Source organism: Sorex araneus, chromosome 5 (genome assembly GCF_027595985.1).
Source record: "Sorex araneus isolate mSorAra2 chromosome 5, mSorAra2.pri, whole genome shotgun sequence".
NCBI lineage: Eukaryota > Metazoa > Chordata > Mammalia > Eulipotyphla > Soricidae > Sorex > Sorex araneus.
This window is the reverse complement of record NC_073306.1, coordinates 183,856,260-183,871,085: the sequence shown is the minus strand read 5'-3', so window position 1 is coordinate 183,871,085 and position 14,826 is coordinate 183,856,260. Positions and strand designations below refer to the sequence as shown.

The 14,826-nt window shown below is 39.8% G+C and overlaps 1 protein-coding gene across 1 annotated transcript in view; it reads right to left on the bottom strand.

Moving 5' to 3' along the window:
* SRP72 (signal recognition particle 72) overlaps nucleotides 1–14,826 on the bottom strand; it is a 29,408-nt gene that overhangs the window by 14,030 nt on the left and 552 nt on the right. Inside the window, exons 2-9 of the mRNA XM_004616449.2 lie at nucleotides 12,750–12,870; nucleotides 9,059–9,182; nucleotides 7,166–7,309; nucleotides 6,976–7,087; nucleotides 4,759–4,790; nucleotides 2,637–2,761; nucleotides 2,493–2,550; nucleotides 791–922 (exon numbers count right to left, since the gene is read on the bottom strand). Coding sequence (XP_004616506.1) covers nucleotides 791–922; nucleotides 2,493–2,550; nucleotides 2,637–2,761; nucleotides 4,759–4,790; nucleotides 6,976–7,087; nucleotides 7,166–7,309; nucleotides 9,059–9,182; nucleotides 12,750–12,870 — 848 coding nt within the window. The remainder of the gene's footprint in view (nucleotides 1–790; nucleotides 923–2,492; nucleotides 2,551–2,636; nucleotides 2,762–4,758; nucleotides 4,791–6,975; nucleotides 7,088–7,165; nucleotides 7,310–9,058; nucleotides 9,183–12,749; nucleotides 12,871–14,826) is intronic.

Below are 14,826 nucleotides of genomic sequence, written 5' to 3'. Positions count from 1 at the left end.
TTTTACTTTTGGTGTTTGGGCCCTACCCAGTGGTGTTGAGGGGTCACTCCTAGCTGTGCAAGGGATCAAACCAGGCCTCTCAGATGCAAAGCATGCGCTCCAGGTAGCTGGGCCATTGCTCTGGACTTTGAACAGTGAACTCTATCGATAGATAATCAATGGAATCTATGCTGAATTCTTATTTTAATAGATGCAAATATAGTATTGAAAAAAATCACTTTAATGGTATAACTATTGTTTTCTTTTTCTTGCTTTTTGGGTTATACCCGGCGATGCACAGGGATTACTCCTGGCTCTGCACTCAGGAATTACTCCTGGTGGTGCTTAGGGGACCATATAGAATTCTGGGATTCGAACCCGGGTCAGCTGAGTGCAAGGCAAACGCCCTACCCGCTCTGCTATCGCTCCAGCCCCATCTTTTTCTTAAAATCCACCTCTGACATCCCTTTGCAAGGTAAATTATATATTTTATAAAATCTATACCATATGGCATTCTGAAGAACATGTACACTTAAGATCAAAGAACAAAAGACATACACTGGGGCTGGAGCAGTAGTACAGCGGGTAGGGTATTTGCCTCGCACACGGCCGACCTAGGTTCAAACCCTGGCATCCCCCAAGCACCACCAGGAGTAATTCTTGAGTGCAGAGCCAGAAGTAGCCCCTGAGCATTGCTGGTAACTCTCACCCCAAGGAAAAAAAAAGACACACTGTTGGAATCATGTACCTATTATTTCTCATACACCATCCTTCCAAGATTTAGCCAGGGAGCCAGATGTGTGTCACTTACCTGGTTTGTGTACATAGCAAGTAAGGCTTTGTTAAATTCTATAGCCTGCAGCTGCTTCTTGGAAAGCTTGTACTCTACTCCTTCTGCATTAGTTAGTTTCACCTTCTTCTTAGAGTCAAAGACATTTTGGTCCTGAGGAAAGAAAGTTCATCTACCTGTTAAAACCGATTTCCAAGACTTTGATTCTTCTACATTCCTCATTTATTTATCTTACATTAAAATATTAGAACTTGGAAGATAATACATGGATCAGGCTGGGGTGCCTACTCTAAAATGCACATAAACTGTTTTCAGTGCTCAGCTCGAAGTAAGCAGCATCTCTAGGCCCACTCCTGTTAGCATTGTGTATTTGTCTTATACTTTCAGTATGATGTTTTATAACTGAAACACTTCACTGGGAAGAAAAATAGGATGTTTAACTTTGCATTACCAATTCTTGTTTTGATTGCTGAAGAAAACTATACAGGGGAAAGTAAAATCTTACAGTAGAAATTAGGACTGCCAAAATATCCACCAATTTCTATAAGCTATGCCCTTTAGAATTTAGATGACAGATGCGGAACGTTAACTCATTTCTCTCTGAAATACCACCATTATGCAAGTAAATGTCTGAAATTTACAAATAGGGCTGGAGAGAATACAATGGGAAAGCAGTACAGTGGCTGCATGTGGCTGACCGAGGTTTGATCCTGAGCATTATATTATGCCCAGTCTTGCCAGAGTGATTTTTTTCTCTCTCCCGCTCTCTACCTGCCCCCCCACCTCTATCTGTCTCCCACTCAACAACAAAAAAGAATTAGAGAAAGGAGGCCTTGGAATGACTCAGTGGTTAGCAGCACCTGCCATAAGTGAGGCAGTGAGTTTGAATTTGATCTCTAGTGCCACCTAAATATGCCAAGTCAGGTGTGAGGCCCTCAACATACACAACAAAATATCTATAAACACCATCGCAATCCCTGCCTGCCTTTGCCCTGGTGTCCATCCCCTACACCGCATCCTGAGAAGGACAAACCTGTATCACTATTCTAGGTTTGAATGGTGATGTATAGAATTCTAGCCAAGTTAAAAATTCACCTGTAAATAAATGGTACCACGGAGCCTCCTAGTGCTTGGCCCGAGAGCAGGGCAACAAAGCCATACCCAGAGTCTAAGGAAGCCACTCAGTGTCAAGAATTAAACCCGGGGCTTGCATATGCTACGTATGATTAAAAATAAAATAATGAAAAAAATCACTTTAAAGGTGTGACTGTTATTTTCTCTCAAAAGCCACCAGTGACACACCTTTACAAGACATTTAACAATATTGTAAATCATGGTGCCTACATAGAAACTTAACAAAAATAAAAATGAAATAAAAACTAACAAAGATGCGTGAATAAGCACTCCCAATAGATACACAGATATAAATCAGTCTTACTCAAAAAAGTCGGAAGATTCAAACAAGTTTTTTTCCTAAAACAAATAATTTAGAAAAGGAAAGATTTTTAAGTCCAGGGTCTGAAACTACAGAAAGCTGTACTACCTGACTATGCTTAGTAAAATCATCGTTATTCAAGTTCAGCAGCACTCCCCAAGGTGATCTGCTACAACTGAACTATCATGGAAGTATGAACACTTGTCCCAAAACAAAGATAGGATAATCCGCTTTCAGTGAAAAAATGTAAGTGTATACATAACACATAACAGTCGAGGAAGTTCATACCTTGTTAATGGTAATGATGTTATTTGCAATCACGGCGAGCAATCCTACATCAGTTGGCCTGTGAACAACAACCACCAAAATGAGAAACTTTAAAAAAGAAATCTCAGCTTCTATGAAAGACATTCATGCTAATGAATCACTTACTTCAGTTTTATTATCTGATTGTACAGTTGCAAAGCTTCCTCAGTGCGACCCTGAAGCTGCAAAATGTAGGCCATCTGCCCATGAATGATGGCAAGTTCTGCCTGCGGGTCATCTTCAGTCCCATCCTATGAAGGAGAAAAGTCTTTCTGCATATTGAATTAATCTTTATTTGGTAACTATATTTACCAAGTGATACAAGCACTAAAATGACAGTTAATCTTTTAAGAAATGATTTTCAGGAATTTTTCCTCTTTAAGGATTTTCACAAAATTTCCTCTTTAGGAATTCCACAAAAATAACAAGTGAGGCTAGTAAAACAGATTCTGGAAGAATATGGCAAGAAGTTCAGGAATACTGTTCACTCAATTATTATTATTCTCTAAGGTCCAAAACGGAAAAATAACAACAACAACAACAACAAAAGCCACCACCTTACAGGTTCAATATTTTAAGATACCTTTAATTTTGTAGACATAATTTTCTCCCCTCAATTTAAAAATGCTTGACTCACAAATACCATAATTTATTATAACCCAGAAATTGAAAAGTTATAATTCATTATAGTATTACAAAGAACTTCAAGTTAGAAGTGATTCCCTAATCCAAGTATGTGACAAAAGTAAGTTTTTAAGTAAAGTAGCAGTTTTCTTAACTGACTGTCTAGATTATTCCACATTTTCCATCCCTCTGCAGGGCTAACAGCCAACTCCCAGGGTTGCTTGAGGCTAAGAAGCTGCTCTCTTCTTAGACACGGGACCTTTCTCACCTGGGGGGTGAACGCTGACCAGGCAGCAGAGGTGACTGTGATTCCGTGAAATCAGTTGTGTTTGATAATAAAACAATAAAATTTTATATTATAGTAAAAGAAAAACTAAGCAGGATGAGATCCTTTTCAATGATAACTGTATTGAATGTTCAGGAATATTTGATAAAAGTGAGTTCTAAAGAAAATGACTAAGCAGGCAAGAGCCAAAAAACATACTGTTGAGTAAATTAATGTCTATAAGGATATTTTTTAACATCTTTAGGGATGGTATAATCCTGAACATCTATAAGGAAAGTCACCATTAAGGTATCTATAATGAAACTGCATTTTTGGAGAGGTGGAGGGTGAGGGTTGGGGATTGTTCAGGCGATGTTCAGGGGTTACTCCTGGCAGTGCCTGGGGGATCATATGGGATGCCAGAGATCAAACCTGGTTGGTCACTTCTAAGGCAAGTGCCTTACCTTCTGTACTATCTCCCTCTCCCTGTACTGAAATACTTTATAACCAAATTTAAGATATTACTATATTAAAAAAAAAGCTGTAAATTATGAATGATGGATTTTGTGAAAAAATACAGATGGAGAGTCAGAGAGATAGTACAGTAGGCAGGGTATTTGCCTTGCATATGGCTGACCCAGGTTTTACCGTTGACATCTCACATGGTCCCCTGAGCCCACCAGGGGTGACCACTGAGCACAGAGGAGAAAGTCCTAAGAACCACTGGGTGTATCCCAAACTACCCCCCCACTAGTCCCCAAAACAAAGAAGGCATGGAATTCCTTTAACTAGACTCGTATGCGAAAAGCAATCTAGGAGCTAGAGTGACTGATAGGAGAGCAGGCAGGGGCAGGTGTGACCCTATATGGTCCTGTTTACGAGTGGTCCCAGAGAAGAGCCCTGAGCACTAGCAGGTGTGATCCAAAAGTGAAACATAAAAAGAAGAAACGGACTCTAAGGCTAGCATCTAAAACAATAAATGTGTATCTGTATAAATTAAAATACTTAAAGGTATGTAAATTTTTTAAGTATTTATCATCCTAGAGAGCCCGGCAAGCTATCGAGAGTATCCCGCCCGCACAGCCGAGCCTGGCAAGCTACCCGTGGCGTACTTGATATGCCAAAAACAGTAACAAGTCTCACAATGGAGACGTTACTGGTGCCCGCTCGAGCAAATAGATGAACAACGGGACGACAATGCTATTTATCATCCTCAGAGATTTTTATCAAATATCTGAGGTTTCTGTTGCAATTCCCACTTAATTTGTAACCAGTCTCCTCATCCATATACAGTACAATGAAGATGCCTACAAACTTGCATTAAAGAACATTTGAGTTTAACAACGCTGGAATACTTACAGAGTCTTCTGACAATGAACGGCGACAAAGATCTACAGGGGAAAAAAGGGGATTTTAAAATTAATCTTACTGATTAACTCCCATTCCTATCACCATTTCAAAAAAGGAGAATTAAAGTCCTGGAATAAACTGCCATGTCAAGATCTGCCCCCAACCTTGCATGGCCCACCAGGGATGCAACTTGAGTCAGTGCCAGTAGTACTCACAGCATCCAGACCCCAAAACTAAAATATAAATGTTGTAACTGTTGACTGAATTATAAAAGATATAAAGACTGGGAGAGTCAGGGGATTGGAGATGGAGCCAGTGTTTGAGGCTCATGCTTTTGACTCTGGAGCCCTGGTCTGCAGGATCTCCAGAGCACTGTGGTGGCAGTAGCCCCTCAGCTCTGTGGGGTATGGTCCAAAAACAGACAATAATCTCACCATCCAAAAATTATCACTATTTAGCATTTTGGTGTTACTGTGAATGTACATAAACAATTATACTCTAAAATGTGATACACTTCAAAATCGTTCTTTTCCCATTTAAAGTATCATTATATCACTGCCATCCTGTTGTTCATCAATTTGCTCGAGCAGGCACCAGTAACCCTGTCACATGTTAGTGTAGCCTGATGGCGTATTGGGGGCTTTTTCTGGGTCAGGGGAATGAGGACCGTCATTTGTAACTGTTTTTGGCATATCTAGTATGCCACAGGTCGCTTGCCAGGCTCAGCCATGTGGGCTGGATACTCTCAGCTTGCTGTGCTCTCCGAGAGAGCTATTTAATGTATTTAATGTATGTCTACAATATAAATTTTTTTTTTAATGTAGGAGTACTGCTATTTATTCATAAATATTATTTTTAATGCACAGAAATCTGTAGTAGTAAACTCAGTTAATTCTTTAGCAGCGAAGAAAAAAGTATTTATAAAGTTTTCTTTCCAATAAACAAGACTCTGGTAACCACTCATTCATACAGATACATTTCATCATTCCCCTAAAATTTCTAGAAATGAAATTCTTGGATCAAAGGGCATCCAAGTTTTATTTTTCTTGGTTTTTGGGTAGTGCTCAAGGCTGACTCCTGGTTCTGTGCATAGGAATCACTCCTAGCAAGGCTTGCGAATCATGTGGAGTGCTGGGGATCAAACTCCGGTCAGGTGTGTACAAGGCAAGAGCCCTACCCGATATATTATCACTCTGGCCCTGGTATATAACTTTTAACCTGCCCCACGACACTAAATCACCCACTGCAATTTCTGTAATAATTCTCAACTTAATCCTGGGTATGATAAATAACTATCATTCTATTCTTTTGTTCTGGAGATAAAATATATAACTATAAAATTCTTTTATCTGTCTTCTCATGATGCTCTAACCTTATGCTTATTTTAACTTTTAAAATTTAGTATTTAAATACATCCTGTTTTACCTTTTCTTATCTCTCTCACTGCTTACTTTTATAGTGCTCAGGGGAAGTATATACAGAAGAGTGTCAAAATGTTTTGGAACACCAGAGAACATTCTTCAATAAAAGTTTCCAGCCCTAAGTCATTTAACTATTAAAATATGAAAATATACTAAATGGAGTCATGTGTACTTAAATAGTGTTGCTTTAGTGCACAGACATAGGTATTGTTTGAGTACTTGTTTAATAACAAAATGATAGCTATTATTTATTGAATGCTTTTATCATGTGATACCCTACTATAAATACTTGACGTGCATTAATTCAATTTACATTTCCCTTAGTAACTTGTTGAAACACCTATTCCTCAAAATTTAAGTACTAAGGTCTGCTGTGGTTGAAGAGGACAAGCTGGGCTGGAAAGATGGTCCATGAGGTAAGGCACTTGCCTCACACGCCCTGACCTGGATTTGATATCTGGCATTGCAGATGGTCCCCTGAACACAGTCAAGAATGACCTCTGAGCACAAAGCCAGGAGTGAGCCCTGAGCACTGCTAGGTATGGCCCAAACACTCAAAAACTAAAAAAAAAAAAAAAATTAAAATTAAAACAAAATATAGAAAAGGACAAATATCTATTTTGACTCAGTTATTAGGCAGAAGGGAGAGACTTGATAAAAAACACAAAAGGCTAGATAAATGAGAACTTCCTGCAGCTTCACTAACTTCCATTAAAAAAATTCCAAAGTCAAATGCAATTTACAGAAATACTTTGCAAAATTGTAGGCATGCTACATTTACATAGAAGTTTAATAAACTTCCAACCTTCAGCTTTTTGTAGGATTTTCATTGCCTGGTTCAGCTGGCCTTGTCCTATGAGTGCACATGCAGTATTGTAGCATAGTTCATGTGTCCCTTCTTGGAGACCCAAGTTCTCCTGTCACAGAACAGAGTGTCAGTTAAACACTACACAGAAGTTTTACTTTGTTCAATATGTGTAAAAGGGGATACTCACTGGAACCACTTTTTCCCAGTTGCTTTGAGCTGCAACAACTGCTGAGAGGTTTGTTTTTCTCTCCTCATCATAATCATCTTGGGAGTTTCGGACGAGATCTCTGTACACAGCTAAGCATTCATCGTAGCGCTCTAATCGGTATAACTATTTAACAAATTAAAAAAAATCAGAAAACAAATACATATAAACCTTCAGAGACTATAATGTAGGGAGTCTTAATTCAGCATGACATGGACCATCATGTAGATTTCCTTTGTAATTTCCATTAGTTCTTATGTTACTATTAATTTCAAAAATTGCCCACTTGAGCAAATCGATGAGCAACAGGACAACAGTACTACAGTACTATTTGCGCTAAGTTGCTACACTACAGATTTGCAAGCATATGTTAGAAATGTCACTTTATGTACCTTTTACTAAGATCAGATGAGTGTCTTGGTGGGTTAAGAAAACCTTTCTTCAGATATTGCCCTATCACCTAGATTTGACTTTGTGTGTCACACCCAGTAGTGTCAAGAGCCACACTCAGCAGTGCGTGGGAGACCATATGTGGTGCCAAGATTCAAAGCATTGTGGTGCCAGAATCCACAATGTTGCCTTAACACTGCATGATAGGCAATTGCCTTAATTGTTGAACAATCTCTTTGGTCCCTATATCTGAGCTTTAACCAAAAAAAGTTCCCACAACACTAAATGATCACTGAGATCCAAGGAAATTAAAATAACAAATAAACTTAATATTTCTAAGCAGTACACTGTATTTAATCTTCATTTAGTCTTTCCCAGAAATAAGTGACCTTATATAGGGCAGTTATCAAGTACATGCCATTCCTACTTACTTCATTTAAGCTGTTCTCAAAGGTCAGTAAGAACTCATATCCTGGTTCAATTTACCATGTATGCAGAGACTGGTGCCCTTCATCAGTTTCAAATTGCTGGAATTTAACCTCAACCCACTTTTTTTTACCTTTAAAGTTGTCTATAAAATCATAATTTGTAAACCTGCTTCAGTCTTTCTTCAACTTCTTTGTATTGCTAACACATATATATTATTATGATGAACAATATAGCCAGTATGTTTTCCCCCACTTAAACCAACTTAAATCTTTTAACAGAGTTACTCCTGGCAGTGCTAGGGGGACCAAATGATTGACCCAGGGATAGCTGCGTGCAAGGCCAAGTGCCCTACTTGCTATATTATCTCCCTGGCCCAAAAGTTTTAAAAGTTCTAACAAAACATTTCTATTCTCTTATCATTAAAAGTCTTACTTTACATTAAGTTTAAAAATGTTTTAAAATCCTTTTAAGATAAGGTACTTCCAGAGAGTTAATAAAATTCAAATTCTTAAAAAAAATTCTAATTCTTATTTATCATGACTTACATTAAACAAAATAGTAGTTAGAAACTAGAAATAAACACAGTATGTTTTGGGGGGACAGAGCTCTCCTGGTGATTCTTGGCCAACCAGGCTGCAGATGTGGTGCTGCTGGGCCCAGTAATGCCAGGGACTACCCGGCCCACCCTGCTGATGCTCTAGGATCACGTGGTGCTCGGAATGGAACTAGGGTTAGCTGCATCCAAGTCGTATGCCCTAAATCCTAAGCTGTTATCTCTGGCCCACAATTTTAAAAGTAAGTAACTTCACTGGCTTTCATCTTTCCAATGAAAAGGTCTCAAATCCACAAGACTGCTTAGTGTTTTAAACTTTTCTAGTTAAGTGTGAGGAAACAATTTGCTCATAAAACATTTATATAAAACTTTGTGGGAAGATAAGCAGAGAGGGACTAGTTTCAAACCTCAAGGACTGGTTTAGTGTTGAGTTCTGTGGAGACCCTACTCCTTGCTGGAGAGTCATGCTCACTTGGGATGATTGGGTTTAAAGCAATAATTACCACTTGTCCATAAAGCTCCTTTAGTTTGTCTGTCTGCTGGCTGGCACTCTCTATGGTCTTCAAGGCATTCTCAATTCTGTTGAGCCTGTACTCACAATAGGCCTTCTCAAAGGAAAGTGAGTTACTGAAAAAGGAAACAAACAAAAAAACGCAGTATCTGAGTATTAGCTTGCACTGCAGAGTACCAACTCTAAGACACAGAGTAATATGCTGTTCTACATATTTGATACAGAGGCTAACTTCAGAGATAGTACAGGGTCAACACCAATCAACATTAATAAAGCAAATAATATAGTCATACAAGTTTTGATTTCCCAGTGTTTATTCTACAGCTGACTATGCAATAGCAGTATGTTTTCAAAAACCACAGCACTGAAAACCATAACTGAAAACACTTTTATTAAAAAAAATGCTGACCATCATCTGAGCCTTAAATGAGTCGTGATCTTCATGCTACCGGAGAGCCTTGCTTTCATGCTGAGGGCTGCTAACAAAACTGGAGTGAGTGGCTTTAGTCATTTCTTATAATACAATAAGGGACCAGGGAGATAGATCTAGGGCAGAGCATAGTGTGTGAGGCCCTGAATTTGACCCCCAGCACAGCATGCCCCTCTCTTCCCCAAAGATTACCAGGTGGTCTCTGAGCAGGAAAGGCTCCAAATAATAAACTGCTGGGTCTACACCACGGGGCTGAGTATCAAATGGCTGTTCTTTGACAAAAGATTTCTCTGAGGGCTGGAGTGGTAGTATAGCAGGTAGGGTGTGTGCCTTGCATGCGGGTGACCCAGGTTTGATCCCTGCCATCCCATATGGTGCCCCGAACACCGCCAAGAGTAACCCTAAGTGTAGAGCCAGGAATAACCCCTGAGCATAGCTGGTATGGCCCCAAAACAAAACAACAGCAACAAAGAAACAAAAGATTTCTTTGTAGCACCTGGTGCTGTTTGGTAGCATTTTACCCACAGAGCTTTAAAAACTGTAGTCAATCATCTTAAGCCTAGCTTTATCAACCAACTTAATGTAATATTCTAAATCCTTTATTCTCATGTCAACAATGTTCACAGCATCTTTACCAGTACATTGCCGTCTCAAGAAACTACTCTCTTTGCTCATCCATAGAAACCAAAACTCATTCATTCAAGTTTTATCATGAGGTTGCAGCAATTCAGTCACATCGTTCTATTTTGCTTCTAGCTCTAGTTCTCTTGTTATTTCCACCACATTTGTGCTTACTTCATTTAGTGAAGTCTTACACCCCTCGAATTCATTTATCCATGTGGGTTGGAATCAACTTCATCCAAACTATTGTTTAATGTTTAAACTTTGACTTCTATGAATCATGAATGATCTTCATATTGTCTAGAATGATGAATCCTTTCCAGAAAGTTTTCAATTGATAATCCAGACCTAGCAGAAGGAATCACTAGCTTATGAGGTATTCCTTCAATAAAAAGACCTGAAAAGTTGAAATTTCAACTTGATCTCTGGGCTGCAGAAATGGGATGTTTCGTTAGCAGTTAAGAAAAACGTGAAACTCCTTATATGACTCCAGAGCTCCTGGGTGGTCAGATATAAAATTCAACGTCAATTATGAAATGGGCTTTTTTTTGGGGGGGGGAAGGGAATTGTTATTCTGGGAGATACACCAGTAGAATGGAGGGTGGGATGGTGAAAGCATGTTGTATGACAATTAAAACTAGGGTACTAAGTAGGTACTCTAAAGTAGCTACTTTAAAATCTGAGCCATGGGGCTGAAATGAGAGTACAGAGAGTAAGGTGCTAGCCTTTGCATGTGGCTAACCTGAGTTCGATCCCCAACATCCCATATTGTCCCCAGAGCTACTCAAGGAGTGATCCGTGAGCACAGAGCCAGGAGTAAGGCTTGAGCACTGCAGGGTAACGGCCCACAATAAAAATCAAAACAGACTTTAAATCACCTGATTGCCCTTTTATTTAAAATTATAAAATTTTTACCCTATCGGCTCTGTAGGTATTCAGTTTTGAAATTATTCTTTTTTTAACAGCATGTAATACAAAATACCTTATTAAAAATTTAAGTGTACAATAGTGTTATCAACTATAGGTGCAAAATCTATAAAGCAACTCTCTAAAAACTTAATGATCTTATATAGTTGAAACTTTGTTTTTTTTTTTTTTTTTTTTTTTTTTTTTTTTTTTTTTTTTTTTGGTTTTTGGGTCACACCTGGCGATGCACAGGGGTTACTCCTGGCTCTTCACTCAGGAATTACTCCTGGCGGTGCTCAGGGGACCATATGGGATGCTGGGATTAGAACCCGGGTCGGCCGCGTGCAAGGCAAACGCCCTACCGCTGTGCTATCTCTCCAGCCCCTATAGTTGAAACTTTGTAACTGCTGAATAGTGGCTCCATTATCTCCCAGGATTCTACTCTCTGCCCTTTATGTGTTAGACTGGGAATACATTATTATTGATAGGTCTTATCAAAATTGAGAATTTTTGATTTGTATTTTCTTTGTATGTATTTTGCTGCAAAAAATAACTAAACATATTGAAAATGGATAGAAAGTATTAGTGTGCAGTAACCAACCCAGCTTTAGGCCTTCCAGTGGAGCAAAATTTTGATGTGTATTTGATTGTGGTGTTAAGTATTACTTGTAATAAGAAATTTTGCACATAATAAAGGCTAAGTTGTATATGAATCTATATAAACAATGAAAAAAAAAAAAAACAACGAAAGGGGTAAAAAAAGTGTCACACCCTAGCCCAAGAATCTTTGTTTTCTCTATGAATCTTCACAGTGAACCTAAAATATTCATTGAAGCATGTTGTAAATAGACATCTGGGTCTTGCTGCTTCTATAAAGCCTATAAGGCAGATTTGACGTAATTCTCAGGGCCCCATGATTTTTAGGTGGTAAATGAACACTGGCTTCAACGTAAAATCACTAGCCCCTAGAGAAGCCAAGCACTGACTTCCCCAAGCAGAGATGACATCTTTCAAAATAAAGCTCTTTAGTCTATGTTAAAGGTCTGCTAGTGTAGCCATCATCATCAATGACCGTAGCTAGCTAGGTCTGCCTGGGAACATGCTGCATCACTCTGCACTGTTTTATTACAAAAATAACGCTTTTCTTTAAACTTCTTAAGCTCACCTCAGCAAGTTTCAGACTTTTTCCTTGTAGTCTCCTCACCTCTTTTAGCTTAGGAATGCTGTGGCTGGTCTGATCACCAAACTTTTTCCTCTATCAGCAATAAGACTGTTTTGTCTGCAGTATTCTTAGAAATTTCTCACCAAACAAAACAACCCCCAAAACAAAAAAACTCCACAAGAAAGCAAGGCCTGCCACACTATCCTGGAGACATCTAATAACTTAAATACTTCTGCATCCTAACCTGCATGATGTCTTGTCCTTTTTTTTTAATGAACTTCTTAGTTATTTTCCCTCTGTGTATCAAGAATTATTGTTACATTTATGCCCCATATCCCTTCACCTTTAAATGTCTTAACTGTTCAATGGTAGAAAAAGGTAACAAGAAGGATCCCTATGGCAAAAAAGAACCATAGTTACTGCTACATCCGGATTCAGAAAAAAGGAAGGAAGAACATCATCCCCCCCAAAAAAATTCACTACAGAGCAAAGGTAAAATTCCATAGAAAGGTCATAGCTATGGTGAAGATTTCTAATAACTGCACAATTAACTGAATCACTTACTTGGCTAACACTTTGGTGTGAGTATTGATGACATTCAAGGCTTCCTTGAAACTTCCATTCTGAATAAGGCAAACCACTTTACAGTGGAGGGCAGTTACATCATCTTTGTTGATCTGCAGTACTAAAGAACAAGTATAAAAAAGTAATTTTTAAATCCATGGCCCTTTTACATTTTTAAGACTTATTCCAACACCTACCTCGGTAAACTACATTTCCAATTTTACTGCAGAAAAATCTGTCAAGTATTTTAAAATCACCTTTAACTTGAGTGACAGTAGTGTTATGAATGCAACAAATTCGATTTTCAATGAAACCGATTCCCAAGATACACACAAAAAAGTACAGGGATATAAGGAAGCAGTTTTATTTGGCTTTTATATCTTGACATACATGCCACATTGTATACATTTCAGGATTTCATAGAGGGAAAAAACTCATGTACAATTTGGAAAGCAAATGTCTTAGATTTGAGTACAAGTTTCTTGCCAAACGCCTCGAGACCTTGGATAAATCATTTAACTGCCAAATCTGGTTTTGTTTCTGTTTGTTTAGGTGACAGTGCTCAGTGAGGTGCTTGGGGTCCTTCCCATAATGTTGGGGGACTGGGTGGCGCTGGGGATCAAATGAAGCACTCCAGGTTTTGAGCTAGTACTGCTCTGAACCTAAACTGGTTTTCTGACTTGAAAAACGAGTATAAAAGCATTATCTATGTACAAAGTTATTAAGAAAAGTAAAGGAACATACTCTGGAAAGAAAACACTAGTTATAAAGAATACAAATTTAGGGCCTGGAGCGATAGCACAGCAGGTAGGGCGTTTGCCTTGCATGCAGCCGACCGGGATTCGACTCCCAGCATTCCATATGGTCCTCTGAGCACCACCAGGAGTAATTCCTGAGTTCAAAGCCAGGAGTAACCCCCTGTGCATTGCTGGGTGTGACCCAAAAAGAAAAAAATATACAAATTTAACTTGCTCACAATTTACAAAAAAATTTTAGTCTTTTTTTTTTTCCTCCTCTAAAATAGCCAAGAAGTACCGGGAAAGAGCAGGAGGCCATTTTTCAACGAGAAACAGCTGTTTAGGACCAAAATGAGCAGGATCTATTAGCCCCTTCTGTGCAACTGGAGGAATTAAATTCCGTCGAATCGAAGGAGTTTCTACCAGTTAATAGAGTAGAGAACAGACAGCTCTGGTGCTTTAATTGAATGATTCCTGCCAAATACTACTGCTACGAAGTAATACTCGTTGCAGGCATTGCCAGAGCTAATTCAAAACACATTCAGGATTCAAATAATTCTAATTCGTAGCTAGTTAGTTCTCTGTCTCCAATCACGGACAGTGCATGTGGGCGCAATCACTTCTTTTTACCTTTGTTGCAGCCTCCCCTGGCCTTCCGATCTTCCTGCCTGCAACCATATTCACCAATAGGTTATGAAAAATTCTTTTATGAGAAGGGTGCTGGCAGAGTTCCAGTCTGTGCTCTGGCAGGGGGGAGGGGGTGCTTCTTCAGCGGGGGGGGGTCTCCGGGGCTGCACCCAAGAATGTTCCGGGGGTGGGGAGGTGGGGAACCATGTGGCGCTGGGGAATCCAACCTCATCAGCCCTAAGTAGGCAAGACAGGCGCCTTAACCCCTGTGCGCCGTGTCTATTCCTTGCACTGCCACGACCGACTGCTCGGAGCAGTCCACATCAGTTCCGGTGACTCTATTTCCAAGCCGCGCAAACCACGGCCGCAGCTTTCGCAAAGCGGCAGCGGGGCAGAGACAGGGTCCCAGCACCGCCACGTCGTTCAAGGTTACTTAGAGAAAAGAAAACGCCAGTGAATCGCACACTCCCGACAGTCGACTCAAAACCATGAGCCAGCTGCGGACGGAGAGAAACGGACCCAATTTTTCCTCCTTTGTTCCAAACGTCAACCCTCCGCACATTTTCTGTTTTCGGCAGCCGCGGGGAGCTCCCGTCAGGACCCCCGAGTCCACCCAGCGCCCCCGCCTCGCCCCCCAACCTATCCAAGCCTCCGCGTCGTCAGCGCAGCTGGGAAATTACGTGTCCCGGCAGGTGCCCTCCCCGCCCCCACTC